We start from the raw sequence: 22,466 nt of genomic DNA, 5'->3' as shown, positions 1-22,466 counted from the left end.
ATTATTTGTCCTTTATAATGTATCAGAGTTAAAATTTTCTGTAATTTTGTTTATGATGATGATGATATAAATTATTCCAAAATAAATGACAATCCTTAAAACTTTTAAGAGTAGAAAAGAACACCCAAGGATATACAGAAGTAGATAGCAAAGAAAAGATTTTCTGGGCTGGGTCTCTCTAATTCTTTCATTTCACTCTCATTTTTAATGTAGGGTAAACATATGATACGTGTAATTTATCATCTCTGTTTTTTATAGATAGGTTTATTCTCTCAAGATATTCCAGACTACAGGAGATAGTTACATTGTCCTGTAGCCTTTCTTTGTCTTATTTTTGCTCCTAGGTTTAATGAAATATTAAAGGAGAAATAAATATTGAGAGACATGCTTAAGAGCAGACTGATTTTGCTTTTACACTGCCTTCTCTCTCCAGAGACAAATTCTACTTCAAATAAATGGCATATTTCCTTGTGTTACATTTTTTTTCCTATGGTTGACTCTCTGGGTAGTGGATTAGGTAATGGAAACATTCAAATTAAAAAATGTGTTTGTGTGAGTGTGTGTGTAAATACACATATTTTTTATTTTTTCAAAAACCATGTGTAAGTCATAGAATCTTCATTATATTCTTAACAGGTAATATAACTATCTATATTCCATACTAATATTTCATATCAAATTTAGAATTTATAAAGTTTCGCTTTTTCTGTTATCTTCTAATGCTATATCCATGCCACAAAGAAAGTTTCCTTAAATTGAATTATTTTGGTACTGTTATATTTAGTCTAGCATTTGTAGATAGGTATTGCCACTCTGTCTAATACATATTCTTATTAAACTTTACTGTTACTCTCTCTTTATATGTATTATTTTTCGACCCAGTTATGTTATAGTTATCAGAGACAAAGATATGCTATGTGGATTTCCCACAGAGCCTAAATGGCACTTTGGTTTTAACGTCTAGCTACACTACAGTAAAGTTTTCATTATCTTGAGTCTGTTCAGGCTTTGTATATGTGAACTTAGCTCGAATTTGAAATTATGGAAGGGGGACAGTTGCTTTATGATGAATTCAGGTTTTAACATTGCGTTGTTAATTTAGAGACCAAGATCATCTTAAATCTCAGATTAACAAAGTGCCAGGTAGATTCTTGGTTCTTCCTTAAGTCATAAATAAGAAATTTAGCTCCTTGCTATTCCCAGTAAGTTAGCATCTCCTTATGAGTTGCATATGTAGCTGTAGAATGAAAGGGAGCCCAGAGTGTCATTTCTGCAGTTACAGTATGGTATACATTCTCCTAAGGGGCTAGCTATCTACCTCTTGTCCAGCTCCTCAGGAATGTGATTTCAGATCACAGATAAAACAACTTTTCACCCTGCAGCGGTAACCAGCAGAACATGTGGAATTTGAAGAGTTTGGGGAGCTGGAATCATATCCTGGAGAGGCTCTGTGGACACTTTCAGCTCTTTCTAACCCCTTCCCCTATTGCAATCTATTACATGAGGATAAGGTCAGAATCTGCTGCTGTGGCATGGGTAGTGAGTGGTTGGTCCAGCACCACAGGTCCAAATCACACTCTTTTCACCCATATCCTTCCAGGTAGTCATTTGGAAGCTTGGAGCTTCTGCATTTTCTGATGTCCCAGCCTTGGGCTGAGCTGCATGCAAAAGGCAGGCAAATACTCTTGACCTTTACAGACATGATTAATATTCCCAAACTATGCCTTTATATTAGGAAAGAGGGGTTGCAGATATACTCCTCATCCTGTGAAGTCACTTGCCATCACTAGATAAAGGGGAAAGAAAGAAAAGGAAATCAACAGATCCCCATGACTCTTCGTGAACAAAAGTGTATATTTTGAAATAATGTGTATGATATTAATGATCCATGAAATATTCCTTAGAATAGTACAAATATGTTGTCCTGTGAACCCACACCTTCAACACCAACGTATTAAAGGAATGAGAGGCAACATTGGGTCTGTGAGTAAAATTTTGTGGGCAGTTCATACCAACAATAATTTAGCGGTATTTCATCAAACCTAAGATGATAGACTGGATAGCACTAAAAGAAAGTTGTGTTGACTTCTTAAAACAGATAATTATTGCCTCTTATTTAGAAACAAAAAAACCATCCACACCAAATCCTTTCCATAATACTATCAGGGTCATGGAGTAGGAATGGGACATGAGGGCAGAGAGGAAAATCATCATGTTTAGAAATTCAAAAATCTAAGGCAGTCTTGGCAAAATTCACTCCCCAAAACACAGAGAAACAAAAACTATTATCTCCCTCCTCATTGGCTAATCAGTGTCCTCAATGACTACATACATTACTGTGCAGAAAAGCTAAGGGTCTGATATTTTGATTCAACCTAAAGACAGTTCAGGGGAGAATCTGGTTCTCTTTAACTTTTTGACCATTTTTTTGGAGCCACATTTTGTGTGTTGTATTCATGGAAGATAGAATGTCAGGGTTTGAGTAAAGGAAGCTCATGCTGTGATGACACCTGCATTGTACACCAGGTGGATTCCCAGGCAGGACCCTAAGGGGTCTGGGAAGGTAAGATCTTTTCAAGGTGGATCTCGGATTTGGCAACCTATGATCGGTGGGTCAAATTTGGCTACAGTCTGTGTTTATAATTAGAAGATTTTTTTTTTTTTTGGAGTACAGTCACACCCATTGGCTTACTATTGTTTATGACTGCTTTTATGCCAAAAAAAAAGCAGAATTAAGTACTTGTGACAGAGACTGGTCCTCAAAATATTGTTTTCTGTCTTTTTACAGAAAAAAAAAAAAAAACCTTGCCTGTCCCTACCCTACGTGATATGAGGATTTATTCTTTGAATTCAGCATGGTAAAGTTTCAAAAAAATTTTTTTGAGTTTCACACAAAAGCCATAATTGAAGAAAGTAAAAGATAATTTTCAAAGCCAAATTCAGTTTGTCATTACATCAGAAGCTGAGGAATAAAAGTGGCACAATACATGCCAGTCTTCTCATCATGCCATTCAGTCTGTCTCATACAGCAGGATAGACAGGCCATTGATATTACACTTGGGCAATGATTTCCACATTTTCTCATATGAAACATGACAAAGGACACCTTAACAAGTGGCTAGGAAGCACCTAAGCAGCCCATTTATTCAATACCTTCAGTAGCTTTTAAAGATACAGGAAAACAATATCCATGAGAAAAAGAACATATATGTATATGTACGACTGGGTCACTTTGCTGTACAGCAGAAATTGGCACAACATTGTAAATCAACTGAAAAATTTTTTGAAAAGAATATCCATAGTTTTCGTTTTCATCTCCTTAAATGTTTAGTTTTTCCTTGCTTTAATGAACATTGAAAAGGTGTACATTTACATTTTTGATTGAGGATAAAATGCAATGAGGAGATTTAATCAAAGCAACTTAGGGGTCTAATTAATGCAATCAGCATTAGGTCGTGCAAATATTGTCATTGAATGCCATCGTGTAAAGCTGGTGATAGTGAGTTGGGCGGGTGGGAAGATTTGCCCCTCTTATCAGGATGAAACCAAGAGGGGAGAGACAGAAACTGAATGCCAAGTCCAGAGTTGAATTATTCTTTCCCTGTTCATCTTTTCTTATGACTCATTTAATAACCCTATCAAAACGGTCCTATTTGGGTAAAATTCTTTATTTTTTATTTCTTGTTTTTTGTTGTTGTTGTCTTTTCTAGGGCCGGATCCCCGGCATGCGGAGGTTCCCAGGCTAGGGGGTCTAATCGTAGCTATAGCCTCCGGCTTATGCCAGAGCCACAGCAACGCCAGATCCGAGCCGAATCTGCGACCTACACCAGAGTTCACGACAACGCCAGATCCTTAACCCACTGAGTGAGGCCAGGGATCGAACCTGCAACCTCATGGTTCCTAGTCAGATTCATTAACCACTGAGCCTCGACAGGAACTCCTATTTGGGTAAAATTCTTAAGACACTACATCTTTTCAAAAACCCATAAGTCTCATTTCTGGAAAGTGCTGTGTTAGAATAATATTAAAATGGGTAGTAGAGTTGCATTAAGTCTGACTCGCCAGCGGAAAGGAATAGTAAAAGTAAATTATTCTTTCCTAACATCAGGGGCACCAAAAAGTACAGTAATTTGTTAAACATGATCCTAGTAGCCTAAAAGAGAGAATTCATAAAAACAGGGGAACACTATTTTTTACTTTTCAGTGGAATTATGCTCATTATTTCACTTCCTGAGTATGTCTAGGACATCAGCCACCATAGCACTTAGTCAAGTTCAACTGTATTTTATTTTGATCCCATCTAATAATATGGCTGTATACTTTACAGTCATGAAAATTAGAACCAGCCAATTGACTTAGGACTTAAATTGTATGGGGACCAAGAAAATATTTCACCCAAAACATAATTTCCATGCTATAGCCTAGTACTGTAGGGCTACTGATTTAATAGGTTGTGCTATAGGCAACAATACCACCTTGCCATTAATAAGAAATCTTGGTGGATTTTATAATGTCCAAATCTTCGCATATATGTGAAACATGTCTCCACATAGATTATGATGAGTTTTAATTTTATGTTTATGGGTTTGGGTTTTGGGTTTTTTTTTTTTTTGGTTATTTGGTTTTTTTGTTTGTTTGTTTTTGGAAAAGCCATGCATGTGATGTAATTGCTGTGGACTTGGAACAACTTTCTATTGCCACCAAATTGTGTGTGTGTTTAATGTAGCATATCCAAGGCTTGATTATGTTAAAACTTCCATTATATGAAAAATATCTCCCGAACTTTGATATTTGTATTTCTTAAACATTGGAGGTGCAAATATTTAAGTATCCTTAACTACAACATGCTTGTTACCGATCCACCTAAATCTAATGAAACATGTTTGCAAAATTTGTCTGGTGTTAGGGATGAAAGATTATTGAATTTTAAGTAATGAACTCTTGACTATTGACTTTCTAAGGTGAAAGAGTATAACTAATTGCTTTCTAAAGGTGAATGAATTTGGAAGTTGGCACTCAGTAAATGTCCCACAAATAGACAACAGTGCTCTTTGGTCACATATCCCACTCCTTCACACGATGGCTTCAATGCTCAGTCCCACTCACCATTGTAGTTTCTGCTATTGACCCAAAGCTGTTGATAAATATGTTGCAGGTAACATTTACAGGAGGCCCTGCAAGTTGAACAATAAATAGAAAATTTGACAGGTTGTGTTCATGGCATAATCAAGTCACGTTTTTTCTCTTGCCAGTGGCATTTTAGCACTTACCATTGTGGTTTCTGTGACTGATCCAAAACTGTTGATAAAAATATTGCAAGTAACGTTTACTGGAGGACCTGCAGAATGCAATAAGAATGTTGCAATAGACATTGAAGCAAAAATACAGCTCCATTAACATCTGTGCAGATGACTAGAGACGTAAACAAAATTAAAATGATGGTGAAATTGCAAAAAAAAAAAAAAAGTTTTTCCCAGAGAGGTTCACAGTGGTAACATTTCCACTAGCATTTCAAGTCATGACAGTTAAGCAATGACAACTTACCCTAAAGAGTTTTGAATTTGGAAAATATAAGCTGAATATTATTAAACAGAATTCATTGTCAATAGTTGCTATCAAAATAGCCTTTTGGGTGGGTGGATTTCTTTGACCTTAGGCTCATCTACCTTGTAGATGTCAACAGTGGGTGCCATGGTGATGAAATAGCCTGGGTCATGAGTTCCCAAGAAGCTGTATTTTTGAACTGCAGATGGATCAGAGACATCCACTTCCTTTTGTGGGATAACCTTTAAATCGGTGGGTCTAGTTTGATTCTCTTGATACCTCTGAATTTACCCCATTCCTTCTTTATTTCTTGTGGCCCCCAATGAAAAATGATGCACAGAAATGCAAAAACAAAGACAATTGGCTCCTCTTAAGAAATATAGCATGTCAATGTCCAGATGGTTGCCTCAATAAATATAGTATAGAGTGAGGTTTATAAATCCTAGATGTGCTTTGAACAAAGAGCTTGCTTTTCCCTCCAGAGACCTAAGGTCTAATTCTGTTTTCCTCTTGCCCTTTCTCTCTCACCCAAGCACTAGCCAAACCCCACTCTGCTTAGCTTCAGAGATCAGATAAATTAGATGTGTTCAGGAAGGCATGACCTCGGACTCTTTGCTCTTTGTAAGTGGGTAAATCACTTTCCAACGACTTCTAGTTTCATGTTTTGCTGGGCAGTATGTTTACTGCATTCATGTAGTTTCCCCATCATGCTTTCTGAGTTAAGAGCATACTGCCATGAACCATCCATTCAGCCTCTGCTTTCCCCTATGGAAATGTGTCTCTCTTCAGTTGACAAAGGCTCAGCAACCTGGTGCAAGCTACATTCGGTACATTTGGCTCTGTACCCAACAAGCTGGAAGGATCTGAATGAGGAGGAGTTTGGCTTGAGGCCTCTCTCAAAGGCTGGTAGTAAAACACAGCTGTGACAGCACTTGAATGCCGTGGTTTTACTGCTACAAGTCCACGTTGCATTCTCAAAATGATGAAACTTGGGCAAAGCAGCTAATTTAAATCCCCAGGCAGAGACTTTTGGTAAAAGAAGGAGCAGGAATTTTGGTAAAAGAGATGTATTAAGCTGTTTGTTTGTTTTTAAATAACGAACTTTCCTGTTTAATTGTGTTTATTTTTTTAAGTGTTTGCAGGCATGGAATCATAGGCACCACCATATTACCAAAACATTTTTCAGCCTACGTCTTTTTAGTTCATCCCCCTGTTACTCAGCATCTGCCAACCTGACTTCTTTTCCATGGTCACTTGCTACTCTGCTTGGTCTTATTTTTCTCTTTTGGTTGCTCAAAACAAAAACAAACATCAAAGGGACTCTCTTTCTTTGCCATAGAATTCTATTCTATAACAAAATTTCCTGCTAATAAGAAATAAATTAGACAAGGTAGAGGCAAGTCATGAGAAATCGTGTATCTTTCCTTTTTTTCTTCACAATAAAATACTTCCTTTTAGATGGTTAGATTCAGGATGGAAAACTTTCATGAATTTTTATGTGCAAGATAGAAAGTGAATGATGTGAAGAAAGAAACAAAAGAAAAATGTCATCTTAACAGGAGGAATTTGAAAATCTAAATATAGGTTGTCTTGTACTATACATTATCTGTGTGTCTGGCTTCCCCAACTGGCTTGGAACCAATTAAAAGGCTGGGTCATACCACCACATAGCTATTTTTATCCTTCCCAATAAATGGCAGTATGAGTATATTGCTAGAACTCAAAATATTTTTTAACCTACTACATATTGACATACTGTACTGAGCATGTCAAAAAATTATCTAGTTTAATGCTCACAAAAGAGGAATTGTTTTACAGCTCCAATAAATATTTTCAGATGAGGAAACTGGGGGTTAGAGAGGTTAAGTAACTTGCTCAAAGTCATGCTACAGTAATTAGAAAAGCTGAGACTCAATGTCTCATCATTCTGATTCTAAAACCGAAACTTTCTTTTTTCTTCTGTTTTTCTTTTTTTTTTTTTTCGGGCCACACCTGCAGCATATGGAAGTTCCTAGGCTAGGGGTTGAATCAGAGCTACAGCTGCCAGCCTACACCACAGCCACTGCAATGCAGGATCCAAGTACACCACAGGTCACAGCAACGCCAGATCACCAACCCACTGAGCGAGGCCAGGGATTGAGACCACATCCTCATGGATACTAGTTAGATTCATTTCTGCTATACCACAACAGGAACTCCCCCAAAACCTAAACTTTTCAACACTTGGCTGCACTAGATTCATTTGAGTAATAACCTCTTTTCTTCTGACCTTCCAATCGTGGTATTTCCCCTTGGCTTGTATGTTTCTAGGATAATTTGATACTTTACATCTAATTGCTTCAAACTTGGGTATTGCTTCAAGGTTCATTTGCATTTGGATATAAAACCTTGGTAAGAAAAAATAGGGTTTTTTGATATGGGGTTATCACATGCATATAATAAGCGCTCACACATATTAAAACCTCACTGCTTGACAGTGAGTGCCTTCTTTCATTCTTCAGTAATTAAATGCTACCATGTCCCCCATTTTATAGATGAGGAAACTGAGGCACAAAAAGAATTCGTTATTTTTCTCAACGTCGCAGAGTTTATAAGAGGCAGAAACTGCCTAACTTTAGGGACACTTTTTAAAACTACAGGGTTAAAATGCCTGACACCAGTAGAATTATCCTAATGATAGAGGTTACCTAAATATGGGACTACGCCTGCAAGTTCTTTGGGTTAAGTGATAGAATTGTTTTTCAATTTTGAGAGTTACCCTCTTATGTGCCAGTACAAGCTTCCCTCTGTGTTTTAGCCTAATAATCTGCTAAGGTATTCTAATTAACAGGGGCACATTCTTAGGTATGTTCACCTGCAAATGAATGTATTCTATAAACTGCAAAAAGAGTTAACACTAGTTAACTTCATCTAATTAGTTTATCAGCAAAGATGTTCCAAAGTGAATTGGATGAGAGTTTGGGAGGAATTATGTAGATATCTAATCTTTTATATCATTATTCTCTCTCCTTCATTCCCTTCCTTTCTTGTCTTCTCTCTCCCATCTTCCCTCCCTTCCTCTTTCCCTTTCTCTCTCCCTCTCTTTCCTCCTTTATTTTTTGCCCTATTATTATGAGAAAGAACAGTATTGCCATAACTAAGTATGTAACTCATATATAAACGGAAGTAAAAAATATGTTTGGAATGCCTTTAAGTATTTGGAAAAATGACTCCCCTCCCTGACTCCCAGCACAAAGTATGACAAGCCCCATTCCATACTGATCCTCTTTGTTGCTCTATATCTCTCAGATTATCTTCTTTGGAGTAAGGCATTTGTTTTGGTAGCCCAAGTAAAAATATGATTATGCTATTTGAGAGGGATAATAGAGGTATTGGTTATTGCTCATTAACATCCTCAGTTTTGGATCAGTTGATCAAATTGATGTTAATAGGGAATAGGATCACTGTGCATAAGGCATCCAACTCTTGTATCCCCTGCTACTCAAACTGTGGTTTGAAAGATAAGCAGAACCAGCACCACCTGGGGCCTTAATGGTCCCAGAAACTCAGGCCCCATTCAAGTCCTGCTGAAGTTGTCTACTTTAACAAGGGGAATTTGTTCCTAAAGATCATTTTTCTCCCTTTCAATATCATGATCATTACTTTGTTTCAGTCTTTCACGAGTTTTTCTTGAGATGTTAGCTATAGTCCATTAATAAAACTTCTAAGGTCAAATAAGTTCAGAAAACTGTTGAATAAGGTTAGGCAAATTTCTTTAATTTGTGCAAAGTTGTGCAACCATCACCACTATCTATTTCTAAATTTTCCTTCACTTCAGACAGACTTTGTAACCATTAAGCAATAATGCCCCATATTCCTCTCTCTCCACCCCCTGGTAACTTCTAATCTACTTTGTGTCTCTATAAATTTGTCTTTTCAAGACATTTTATTTAAGTAGAATCATACAATATTTGTCCTTTGTGTCTGGTTTCTTTCACTTAGCATAATATTTTCAGGGTTCATCTGTATTGTAACATGTATCAGAACTTTTTATAGCCTAATAATAATAATCCATTGTATGTATATACTTCATGTTCATTCTTTGATTGATGGACCCTTGGGTCGTTTTCAGCTTTTGGCTATTTGAGTAATGTTACAATAAAATATTTGAGTTTCTCCTTTCAGTTCTTCTGGATGTATACCTAGGAGTGAAATTGCTGGATCCTATGCTAATTATGTGTTTAACTTTTTAAGGATTTGCCATGCTGTTTTCCACATTAGCCACATCATTTTATATTGACACAGGCATTGTATAAGACTTCGAATTTTTCCACATTTTCATTAACACTTTCCATTTTTTGGTAATAGCTGTCCTAGTAGTTGTAAAGTGGTTTTGAATTTCTAATCCCTAATGACTAATGACTTTGAGCATCTTTTCTTGTGATTATTCATTACCTTCTTTGGAGAAAAGTCTTTAGGTCCTTTGTCCATTTTTGTATTGGGTGGGTTGTCTTGTTAAATTGCAGTAGTTCTTTATATATTCTGGGTATTAAACCCTTATCATATATATAATTTTTAAATATTTTCTCCCGTTCTGTATTGTCTTTACTCTTTCCTGAGAATGTCCTTTGATAACCCAAAAGTTTTTAGTATTGATGAAGTCCAACTTACCTATTTTTTCTTTTGTTGCTTGTACTTTGGTGTCATCAAAACCAACCAACCAGTCACCTGGCATATCCATTGTCATAAAGATTTACCCCTATTTTCTTTTAATTAAGAGTTTTATGTTTTCACCCCTTATATTTCAGATGTTGATTCATTTTGAGGTAATTTTTGTCTATGGTGTGAGATAGAGAGATTCAACTTCATTCTTTCGCATGTGGAAATCCAGTGACCTAGCAGTATTTGTTGGAAGACTGGTCTTCCCCTTATTGAATGGACTTGCCACCCTTGTCAAAATCAGCTGGCCATAGATATATGGACTCTCAATTATATTCCATTGGTCAATGTGTTTATGCTTATATCTATACCACACTGTTTTGATTACTTTTGCTTTGTTGTAAATTTTGAAATCAGGAATTGTGAACCCTTCTACTTTGTCTTTTCTTTCAAAATTGCTTTGGCTCTTCAGAGCCCCTTGCAACTTCATATGAACTTGAGGATTGGCTTTTTTACTTCTACCAAAAAAAGGCTATTGGAATTGTTATAGGAGTTATACTGAAGTATAGATTGCTTTGGGTAGTATTGATGCCTTATCAAAATTAAGTATTTCTACCCATGAACATGTTGTGTCTATTTATTTGTCTTTTTTAATTTCTTTCAGACATGTTTTGTGATTTTCAGTATATAAGTCTTTCAAATTCTTGGTTTAATTTATTCTTTTAGATTCTATTATAAATAGAATTCTTTTCTTTGCTTTTCAGATTGTTCATTGCAGTTGTATAGAAATACAGCTGATTTTTGTATAGCGTACAACTGTATGCTGCAGTTTTATAAAATTCATTTATTAGCTCTACTAGTTTTCATTTGGATTATTTGAGGTTTTGAATATATAAGACCATGGCATCTGCGAGTGGGGATAGTTTTACTTCTTCCTTTCAAATTTAGACACCTTTTTATTTTTCTTATCTAATTGCTCTAGTAAAAACTGCCAATTACATGTCAAATAGCAGTGGTGAAATCAAGCATCCTTGTCTTGTTCTTGATCTCGGGGAGAAAGCATTTAGTCTTTTACCATTTAGTATGCCACTTGTAAATGGCATATAGCTGAGTCATGTTGTTAGTTTTGAATTTTTCATAAGTATCCTTTATTGTGTTGAAGAAATTCCCTTCTATTCCTAGTTTTCTGAGTGGTTTCCTTTTTTATTGTGAAAAGATGTTGGACTTTGTCAACTGCCTTTTTAACATCAAATGAGATTATCATGTATTTTCTTTCCTTCATTCTATTAATGTGGTATATAGCTTTGATCAATTTAATTATATTGAACCACCTTTGCAGTTCTAGGATAAATCTCAATTGATCATGATGTATAATCCTTTTACTGTGCTGTTGGATTTGTTGTGAAGATATTTTATTGAGGATTTTTGCGTCTATATTCACAATGGTTATTGGTCTGTGATTTTCTTTTCTTGGGGTATATTTATGTCTTTGGTGGTAAGGTAATGTTGACCTCATAGAATGTGTTAAAATGTATTCTCTCCTCTTTAATTTCTTGGAAGAGTTTGAGAAGGATTGGTGTTAATTCTTCCTTAAATATTTGGAAGATTTTACCAGTGAAGCCATCTGGTCCTGAACTTTGTTAGAAGGTTTTTGATTATTCATTCAATTTCTTTACTTGTTTTAGATCCAAGATTTTTCTGTTTCATCTTGAGTCAGTTTAAGTAATTTATGTGTTTCTAAGCATTTGTCCGTTTTATCTATGTCATCTAATTTGTTTACAATCTTCTAATTCTTTTTACTTCTGTAAGGTCAGTAGATTTTAGTTTTTTGAATCTTCTGTCTCTGACCATCTATCTAAAGGTTTGTAATTTTTGTTGATCTCTTAAAAGAACTAACTCGTTTTTGTTGTGTCTAATTGCTTTTCTATTTTATTTTTTATCTTTCTCTACTTTGATCTTTATTATTTGTTTTCTCTGATAGCTTTGGGTTTAGTTTGTTTTTCTAGTTCTTTAAGGTGTGATATTAGGATATTGATTTTGAGATCTTTCTTCTTTTATAACACAAGTATTTACATTATAAATTTCCCTCTGAATACTGCTATCACTGTATCCCATAAGTTTTGATAATGTTGTGTTTTTGTTTTCATTCTTTTCTAATTTCCGTTGTGATTTCTTCTTTAACCCATTGGTGTATAATAGTGTGTCGATTTCCAACTATTTGTGAACTTTGTGGTTTTCCTTTTATTATTGACTTTTACCTTCTTTCTACTATGTTTGTAAAAGATACTTGTCATGATTTTAATCTTTTAAAGTGCATTAAGATTTATTTTGTAGCCCAATATGGGATATATCCTGGAGAATGTTGCATGTAGAGTTGAAAAGAACCTGTATTCTGCTATTATTGGGTGGAGCATTCTTTATATATTGTAAGGTCTAGTTGGTTTATAGTGTTGTTCAGATCCCATATTTCCTTACTGATCTCTGTATTAATGTTCTTTCCATTACTGAAAATGGTGTATTAAAATCTCCAACTGGAGTTCCTATTGTGGTGCAGCAGAAATGAATCTGACCAGTAACCATGAGGTTGCATGTTTTATCCCTGGCCTCGCTTAGTGAGTTAAGGATCTGGCATTGCCATGAACTGTGGTGTAGTCACAGATGCGGCTCGGATTCTTCATTGCTGTGACTGTGGTGTAGGCCAGCAGTGGTAGCTCTGATTCAACCCCTAGCCTGAGAACCTCCATATGCTGCAGGTGTGGCCCTAAAAAGCAAAAATAAATGAATAAATAAAAATAAAATCTCCAACTATTACTGTAGAAGTATTATTTTTTTCCATCAATTCTATCAAGCCTTGCTTCATATGTTTTGGGGCTCTGTTGTTTGGTGCATATATTTTTAGGATTTTTATATCATCTTGATGATTTGATCTTTTTATCAATATGTTGTCATTCTTTGCCTTTTTAAAGAGATTTTAACTTAAAGTCTCTTTTCCCTGATGTTACTATAACCACCTCAGCTCTCTTGTGGTTGCTCTTTGCATAAAATATCTTTTTCCATCCTCTCACAGTCAATTGACATGTGTCTTTGGATCTCAAGTGAGTCTCCTTTAGACAGCATATAGTTGGATCATAGTTTGTTTTATCTATACTTCATGTCTATGTCTTTTGATTGAAGAGTTTTGTCCACTTACATATAAATAATTATTGATAAGGAATGACTTCTACCATTTGTATTTGATGTCTGCATATTTTATTTTTTGTTTCTCCTTTTGTCTGTTTCTACTCTCTTTTGTGTTTAGTTGAATTTTTCTGTAGTGAACCATTTAGATTCTCTTTTATTTCAAATAAATGTACTTTTTAGTTATTTGTGGTTACTATGGGGATTACATTTAACATCTTAAATTTATAATTAGTTTGACTTGATATCAACTTAACTTCTATAACATACAGAAACTCTACTCCTATATAGGTACATCCTTCTCCTTTTATGTTTTTTTTTGTCACAAATTATATCTTTTTTATTGTATTCCCAATTGTATAGATTAATAACTTTTTAATGTATTTGTCTTTTAAATCTCGTAGGAGACAAAAATTGGAATTACAAACCAAACTGTTTTTATATTTGCCAGTGTATCTACCTTTAGCAGAGATCTTTATTTCTTTATTAGGCTTTGAGTTACTGTATAGCATCCTTTAACTTCAGTCTGAAGGACTTCCTTTACCATTTCCTGTAGGCCAAGTCTGGTTGTAATGAACTCTCTAAGTATTTTTAATCTGGAAGTGTCTTAAGTTATCTTTCCTTTATGAAAGATAGTTTTGCTGAATATAAACTCTCAGCTTCCTTTTTTGTTTTTGGCTTTTTTGAGGCCATTCCCATGGCGTATGGAGGTTCCCAGGCTAGGAGTCTAACAGAGCTGTAGCTGCCGGCCTACACCACAACCATAGCAATATAGGATCCAAGCTGCATCTGTGACCTACACCACAGCTCATGGCAACACCGGATCCTTAACCCACTGAGCAAGGCCAGGGATCAAACCTGCAACCTCATGGGTCCTAGTTGGATTCATTTCCATTGCATTTCCAATGCACCATGACCAGCTACCTTTTCTTTCAACACTCTATATCATCCCTTGCCTACTGGCCTCCAAGGTTTCTTCTGAGAGACGAGTTAATAATTTTATTGGGTACCCCCTATAAGTAAGTAGTTTCTTTTTTCTTGCTGTTTCAAAATTTCTTTCAATGTCTTTGGCTTTTAACGGTTTGATTATAGTGTTTCTCAGTGTGCATCCCTTTGGGTTTTCCTACTTGAAGTTCATTGAGTATTTTGGATTTTTAGATATATCTCTTTCATCAAATTTAGGAAGCCATTATTCAAATATTCAGGGAGTCTTCAGAGATTCTTCCCACCCCTTTCTCAGTCTCAGAAAGTGTATGATGATCTGTTTCCCTTTAGGCTCTGTTCAGTTTTGTTTATTTTTCTTTTATGCTCCCCAAACTCAATAATTCAATTGCCCCATCTTCATTCTTTATTCTGCTTGATCATATCTGCTATTAACCTCTTCTAGCAAATTTTCTATTTCTGTTTTGTTTTACTTTTCAGCTCTAGAACTTTTCTTTGGTTCCTTTTTATAATTTTATCTCTTTATTGATAATCTCATTTTATTGATACACTTTTTTTTTTGGTCTTTTTAGGGCCACTCCCATGGCATATGGAGGTTCCCAGGCTAGGGGTCAAATCAGAGCTGTAGCTGCTGGCCTATACCAGAACCACAGCAACGCAGGATCTGAGTCGTGTCTGTGACCTACATCACAGCTCATGGCAATGCGGGATCCTTAACCCATTGAGCAAGGCCAGGGATCGACTCTGCAACCTCATCGTTCCTAGTCAGATTTGTTAACCACTGAGCCATGATGGGAACTCCGATACAACACTTTTTTGATTGCCTTTTTATTGTTTGTACTTGTTTTCCTTTAGATATTTACACATATTTAAGACATTTATTTTAAAGGCTTTGTCTAGTAAGTCCAATGTCTGTTTTGGACTTTCTGGGTTTTTTTTGTTTTTCGTTTTTGTCTTTTTGCTATTTCTTGGGCCACTCCCACGGCATATGGAGGTTCCCAGGCTAGGAGTCTAATCGGAGCTGTAGCCACCGGCCTACGCCAGAGCCACAGCAACGCAGGATCCGAGCCGAGTCTGCAACCTACACCACAGCTCAAAGCAACGCTGGATCGTTAACCCACTGAGCAAGGGCAGGGACTGAACCTGCAACCTCATAATTCCTAGTTGGATTCGTTAACCACTGCGCCACGATGGGAATTCCCTGTTTTGTTTTGTTTTTAAATGAGAGTTGCAACGTTTATTTCAGGTTCTCTCTTGTGTGTGTGTGTGTGTGTGTGTGTGTGTGTGCGCGCGCGTGTGTTTTCTTTTTTGCCACACAGGCAGTACGTGGGAATTCCTGGGCCAGGGATTGAACCTATGCCGCACAGCAGCAACCAGAGCCACAGCAGTGAGAACGCAGGAGCCTCAACCTGCTAGACCATCAGAGAACTCTCTGTTTTGTTTTTTGTTGTTGTTGTTGTTTTACCTTCAACTAAGACATAGTTCACCATTTCTTTATATGCTTTGTGATTTTTGTTGATAATTAAACATTTGACTATTATAACTGATAACTCTGGAAATTAGATTATTTCCCTTCACTCAGAGTTTGGTGGATGTTTTGATTGTTGAAAGCTATAGCAGGCCATCTGTTTGGTGACTTTCCCACACTATATAATCTCTGTTTCTCAGCTTATGTTCAGCTAAGGTTTTGACAGACATTTTCTTGAATGCCAAGTGCAAAAAAACCAACCAACCAACCAAGCAAACAAAAAACACCTTTCCCAGTTTTTGTAGACTGTCCTTGTTTTGAGGCATTCCTTTAGTACTTAGACATTCTTGAACTCAACCTAGGGGTCAGCTCAAGTTGAAATCTTAGGATCTGCTTAGGTCCTTTCTGAGCATGCATCTCCTTTAGTACTTAGACATTCTTGAACTCAACCTAGGGGTCAGCTCAAGTTGAAATCTTAGGATCTGCTTAGGTCCTTTCTGAGCATGCATCTCCTTTAGTACTTAGACATTCTTGAACTCAACCTAGGGGTCAGCTCAAGTTGAAATCTTAGGATCTGCTTAGGTCCTTTCTGAGCATGCATCTTGCCTTGAGAATGCATAATTCTTTCTAGATTTTCCTGCATGCATGGCTCATTTTGAATTTCCTGATTTCTCTAAGAAACCCTCTGCAGGTTTTGCTGGCTTTAGATGATCTTTTTTATGTTTCAACTGTAATCTTTTACTCCAGACATCTGAAGGTTTTTTCTTTTGTTTTTATTGTTTTGTTTTGCAATGTTTTGCTCATTTCCTACCATTTTTCTATCCTGAGTTCCACCAGAGTAGGTGGAACAAAGATGAGCACTCTTATGGGCTGAATTGTGTCCCCCCCAAAAGAATTCTTATTTTGAAATGCTAACCACCAGTAGCTCAGAATGTAACTATTTGGAGATAGGGTCTTTAAAGACATGCTTAAGATCAAATGAGGTCATAAAGGTTGTTCCTAATTGGATAAAATGGTATCCTTAAAAAGGAGGAGAAAAGAGACATCAGGGATGTGTGTGCACAGAGGAGAGATCATATGAGGGTACAGGGAGAAGGCGGCCATATGCAGGCTAAGGAGAGAGCCTCTGGGAGAAACCAATACTGCTGTCACATGGATCTTGGACTTCTATCCTCCAGAACTGTGAGAAGGTAAATTTCTGTTGTTTAAGTCACCTGGTCTATGGTATTTTGTTAAACTAATACATGTGCTTTGCATATGTCCTTCTGGTAGTGCACAGACTGGTTAGAATACATAAGCAATAATTTGTGAATAATGTTTGCTTTGCCCCCCTCCAGAATGAGGGGCCAGGGTTCCACAGTGAGAATGAAGGTTACCACTGATTCAAAACCAAAATCACTACTGTGAGGGAATGGGGCAAGGACAAGTAAAAACACTGTAAAACTTTCCTACCATTTTGAAGTTAGCTTCTCAATTCAGTAGTTTTTTGGTTCCTCTAAACTTAGGACTACTAAGTTAGACAAAGTTAATTCTGACAATTTCTGCTTACTTCTGTGGGAAAACAAGAGATTGGAGCTGCCTACTCTGCCGCTTTATTGATGTCAGCCTTTTTTCCCCCATACTTTAATACATTCATGCGGATTATGTTGTTTCTGAAGGAGATTCTTTTTTTTTTTTTTTTAATGTACCATCCTTTTTTATTTTTCCTTTTTTTGGTCTTTTTGCCTTTTCTAGGGCTGCTCCCATAAGGCATATGGAGGTTCCCAGGCTAGGGGTCTAATCAGAGCTGTAGCCATCAGCCTACGCCAGAGCCACAGCAATGAGGGATCCGAGCCGTGTCTGCAACCTACACTGCAGCTCACAGCAATGCCGGATCCTTAACCCACTGAGCAAGGTCAAGGATCAAACCCACAATCTCATGGTTCCTAGTCAGATTCATTAACCACTGCACCACAACAGGAACTCCTAATGTACCATCCTTTTCATGGAGCATGTTTCAAAGACGCCAAGCATTCTTTAAAACATAGTTTGGAAAGTGCTGATCTACATTAATTCATGTATTAATTGAATTCTTGTTGAACAATAAATTAGAAGATACTTAAATAACTATTAATAAGACTAAAGGCAGTCATAGAGCTATTATAGAACCCTATGATTCTGCCAAGGAGGGAATTTTTTATTGGGGTCTGCAGAATGGGTGCCTGGGATTATGAGGTAATGGAAGAGAACAAATCATCAGTAAAGATCAGCTCAACCTTTCCAAATTTATGTAATGATCCTGTAGTCTAGAGGTGTAATTCAAGTGAAAAGCTGCCTGTAAGCACATTTGATAAATGTATTAATTCCTAGATGAGTTCTCTTAAAAACTCAGTGCCCTAGATGACAGGCCTACAACATTTTTTGTAAAGGGCCAGATTGTAAATATGCTTTGTGGGCCACAAGGTCTCTGTTACATTTACTCATTTCTGTCTTTGTAGTGAAAGTAGCCATAGACAATATTTAAATATATGAGTGTGGTTGTTTTATTGTAAAACTTTATGTGCAAAGCAGGTAGTGGACTAAATTTGGCCCATTGATCAAGTTTACTGAGCCCCGCTGTGGACTATTAGAGTTGGAATTTGGAGAACAATAGAAATTGTACTGGAATTCCATAATCTTTCCATACCTGGAAGTAAGGACTGACCATGGACATCAAGGAGCATAGGGGCTGTCTCTAGGACTCTCCTCAATGAGTTCAATACTGTGTTTTGTGGCATGAACAAAATCCACTTTAGTAGATAGGTTGGATGGAAAATCATGTCCTTTGGACCAGCTGCACTGTAATGGGCCCAAGTGAAAACCATCAAGTTCCAATTATACCACTATGCATTTGCAAGAGCTAGGAGGCAGTATGGAAGTAAAATGGGATGAGGATAGATAACGTGGACAACAAATATATCATATATTTGACTCAGTAATTATATTTGATATGACTCAGCCTTGCTCATAAAAAATTAATCAATGGTAAGAGTATTCTGTATCTTGCATATTTAAAACCTGGAACTCCAAGTCCATGATTTTCTTTTCTATGGAAAGGTTGATTTGTGCTGTATATTAGATTCCAGATATCAGTGATATATGCTATTTAAGAATGTATACATGTTATACAACTGGGTCACCATGCTGTACAGTAGAAAAAAATTGTATTGGAAAAATAACAATAAAAAATAAATAAAAACTTACTAAATATTTCAAATAAAAAAAAAACCTGGAACTGATTGTTAAAAATTCTACCATGGTAATGAAAATTCTATTTACTATTCACAATGACTATATTAAAATAAACTTATATATATTTGTATTGACTAAAGCTTTCTAAATTAATAACAAATACTATTTCCAAACTTTGTGATGGATTCTATTTAAAAATAATAAACAGAGACAAATACTCTGAAGTTCACCTCTTTGTGGAATCTAAAAAAGCCAAACTCATAGAAACAGAGATTAGAGTGGTGGTTATCAGAGGCTAAGGGGAGGGGGAAATGGGGAGAAGTAGCTCAAAGGGTACCAACTTTCAGTTGTAAGATAAGTTCTGGGGATCTAATGTATGGCATGATGATTATAGTTAACAATACTGTATTATATACTTGAAAATTGCTAAGTGAGTAAACCTTAAATGTTCTCACTACCAAAAGAGTTGCAATTATGTGATGCAACAGAGATGTTAGTTAATGCTACATGGTAATAATTTTGCAATATATGTGTGTAGCTCAACACATTTCATACCTTAAAATTACAGTGTTATATGTCAGTTATATTTCAAGAAAGCTTCAAAAAATTTAAATCAGGGCTGCAGCAAAGATAGAAAAAATAAGCATCAGGAAACATTCGAGGATCTGTGTAACACAAAAACAGCTAGTCACTATTCATTAGTTTTGCCTTAGTTATGTTATTTTCCAACATCATTTTAAGGCAAAGACTTGAGAGCAGAGGGTATTCTTAGAGTTCCATGATGAAAATGTTACTTTTTTCCTCTTGTCACAAATAGACAAGAATGACATTTCATTTTACATTTTATTCCTTGTAAATAATTTAATGTGTCCTCAAGTATCACAATTGCTTTAGTGTGGGGCCCTTGGGTGGGAATGGAATAGTAAACATATGTGCTTGATTTATTCAGAAATTAAATTTCTTTCGGAATAAGAAGATTTTTGTCTGGCAGAAAGATTCTTGCCATTAGCTCAAGAGATAAAGGGAGGGGGAAAAAAGCACATAGAGGAATCAAGAAGATGTATAGTTAAGGGTCAGAGACTTTGAACATGGGGAAGCACCATTTCTTATGATGGCTTCCTGTGTTGCATGGCACTTTGATGCCCATGAAAGAGAGTGTCTTGGAAGATGAGAAGATTGCAAAGGGAGCGATTGGCTTTTCATGGCGGCACTCCCTTTGTGAGGGGTGATTTGAGGCATCTAATCTCAAAGAATGGAAAAAGGTTTGTTGTTTTTTTTTTTTTTTTTTTTTTTGTAATATCATGATTGTAATTAGAAATGGTCACACAAACTAACCCATTACATTTTTAAAATCTCAAAAAATCAGCACTAATGAATTATATACAATAGATTCTTCTGCCCAACACATGGTCAAAATGGTTTTATCCATCTGACTACATTCCATTTAGTTGCTTACATCCAGGTCTGTGCAGAGGGAAAACTATTCAGATAAGTTAAAACTTTGGATATTTACCGATTCCCACGGCCTGATGACGTAGTCCAGCAAACAAACCATTTGCTTTGGACCAGCCATATTGATCAAATGATAAAATTGCCAGAGAAGACAATTAATTAGCAACAGGGTAGCTTGAATATAGAGAACTAAATGGAAGATTCTGTGAGTCCTTCCCACTAATGACTACTAGTTATCAATTGCTCTGACTCAAAGATGAGGGAATGGACAGATGTGCATACAGTTGAGATCCATGTCAAAGGGCTTCAAGAATGCTGGCAAGTTTCTGTCTTTGCAAACTGTATATGTGTCCATGATTTTTTTTTTCAGTTTTTTTTTTTATTTTTTTATTTTCCCACTGTACAGCAAGGTGTGTCCATGATTTTAAAAAGAAGGGATAAGACAGTGGCTGGTATCTGATGTAGGATGATCACTTTTGAGAGAGAAAGTAGGTAATATTATGTAAGAACACCAGGCACAATGCAGCACTGTCTGAGAAACCTGGACTTTGGGTCACAGTACTCAAAGATATATGTGTGCTGTGGTAACTACCAGTCTGTCTTATTTTTGCCAGGAGCTCCACTTATTATCACCTGTGAACTTTAAACAGATTATAGAAACTCTCTGGGTCTATTATTTCTTCTGTAAAAGGGCACAGTGATGTTTGCCTTGATGTTAATTGTGAGAATTAGAGTAATGTATGGAAAGCCTGTAATAGTTGTATAATAAATTTTAATTTACTTATAGTTATAGTAATAGTATTGCTATCATTATCACACATTCACTGGATTGTCAAAGTATGTCTTTGTGGAAGGTATACCATTGAATCCATTTTAATATACAGTAAGCTGAATGTTGAGATTACAACTTATATTTCCCAGCTTTTTCTATGCTCATCTTTACCTGAAATAAAGCCTATCTCATCCAGTTTTATTTTTCTTCTCTCCATAAACTTTTCTCTCAGCTCTGTAGAAAGTTTTAGCAAGATCCAACCACCTTTAATAACTTTCTTTCTTCTAGGAGTTAGGCATAAGCCTTCTTCATGTCTGCAGAATCACGTAACACTGTGGGTTTGAGATAACTGCTGCTAGCTTGTTTATTTAAAACAGGGTCTCTTGGAGTTCCTGTCGTGGCTCAGTGGTTAACGAATCTGACTAAGAACCATGAGGTTGCGGGTTCGATCCCTGGCCTTGCTTAGTGGGTTAAGGATCCAGCATTGCCGTGAGCTGTAGTATAGGTTGCAGATGCAGCTCGGATCCTGCATTGCTGTGGTTCTGGTGTAGGCCGGCAGCTACAGCTCTGATTCGACCCCTAGCTTGGGAACCTCCATATGCCACAGAAGCGGCCCAAGAAATGGCAAAAAGACAAAAAAAAAATAAAATAAAATAAAGGTCTCTCATCCTAAGGACTGTTGGCATTTTGGGCCATGTCATTCTTTGTTGTGGGAGTTTGTCCTGTGCATTGTGGGGTGCTGAGCAACATCCTTGATCTCTGCTCACTAGACACCAGTAACTTCCCACCTCCCATAGGCCCTATTGTGACAACCAAAAATGTGCCCAGACATTACTAAATGCCCCCTGGGGGACAGGAACCATACCCCTGGTTGAGAACAACTAAATTATAAAAAGCAGGTAAAAATGCAGGATGAATGGAAAGGCTACTTAACAAGGATTACGTGTAATGTGACAGTGAAATGAGCTTCTGCCTAGCCTAATAAATGCTAGGGTCATTATGATATTTTTGGTCATATGACATTTATTTTAACACAGAATGTGGATTTTTAAAAATATTTAAATGCATTTTGGGTGACTGTATGGTAGCATTATGGAATTTATGCTCCTTTGTTGGGTTTGTCAAGAAATTAACTTTGGTGCCTCTTTGCAGAATTCTGTGCATTTTAATCTTATAAAACTTCACCCAATTATTAAATCAACAAACATTTATTGAGTATCCGTTATGTGCCTGGTATATACTTGGTGTTGTACTAATTATCAT

The 22,466-nt window shown here is 36.4% G+C and overlaps 1 protein-coding gene across 4 annotated transcripts in view; it reads right to left on the bottom strand.

Annotated features, from left to right (window-relative positions):
- The window catches only part of GLRA2 (glycine receptor alpha 2), a 176,842-nt gene that overhangs the window by 131,513 nt on the left and 22,863 nt on the right, over positions 1–22,466 (bottom strand). For 2 of the 4 annotated variants that reach the window (XM_013985912.2, XM_021080516.1), the window contains exon 3: positions 5,271–5,338. In XM_013985912.2, coding sequence (XP_013841366.2) covers positions 5,271–5,338 — 68 coding nt within the window. Of the gene's footprint in view, positions 1–5,106; positions 5,175–5,270; positions 5,339–22,466 lie in introns of all 4 variants that reach the window. The other 2 variants (XM_021080517.1, XM_021080515.1) reach the window with 2 other exon arrangements.

Source organism: Sus scrofa, chromosome X (genome assembly GCF_000003025.6).
Source record: "Sus scrofa isolate TJ Tabasco breed Duroc chromosome X, Sscrofa11.1, whole genome shotgun sequence".
Lineage (NCBI taxonomy): Eukaryota > Metazoa > Chordata > Mammalia > Artiodactyla > Suidae > Sus > Sus scrofa.
The sequence above is the reverse complement of the archived record's forward strand: the minus strand, read 5'-3'. Positions and strand labels throughout refer to the sequence as shown.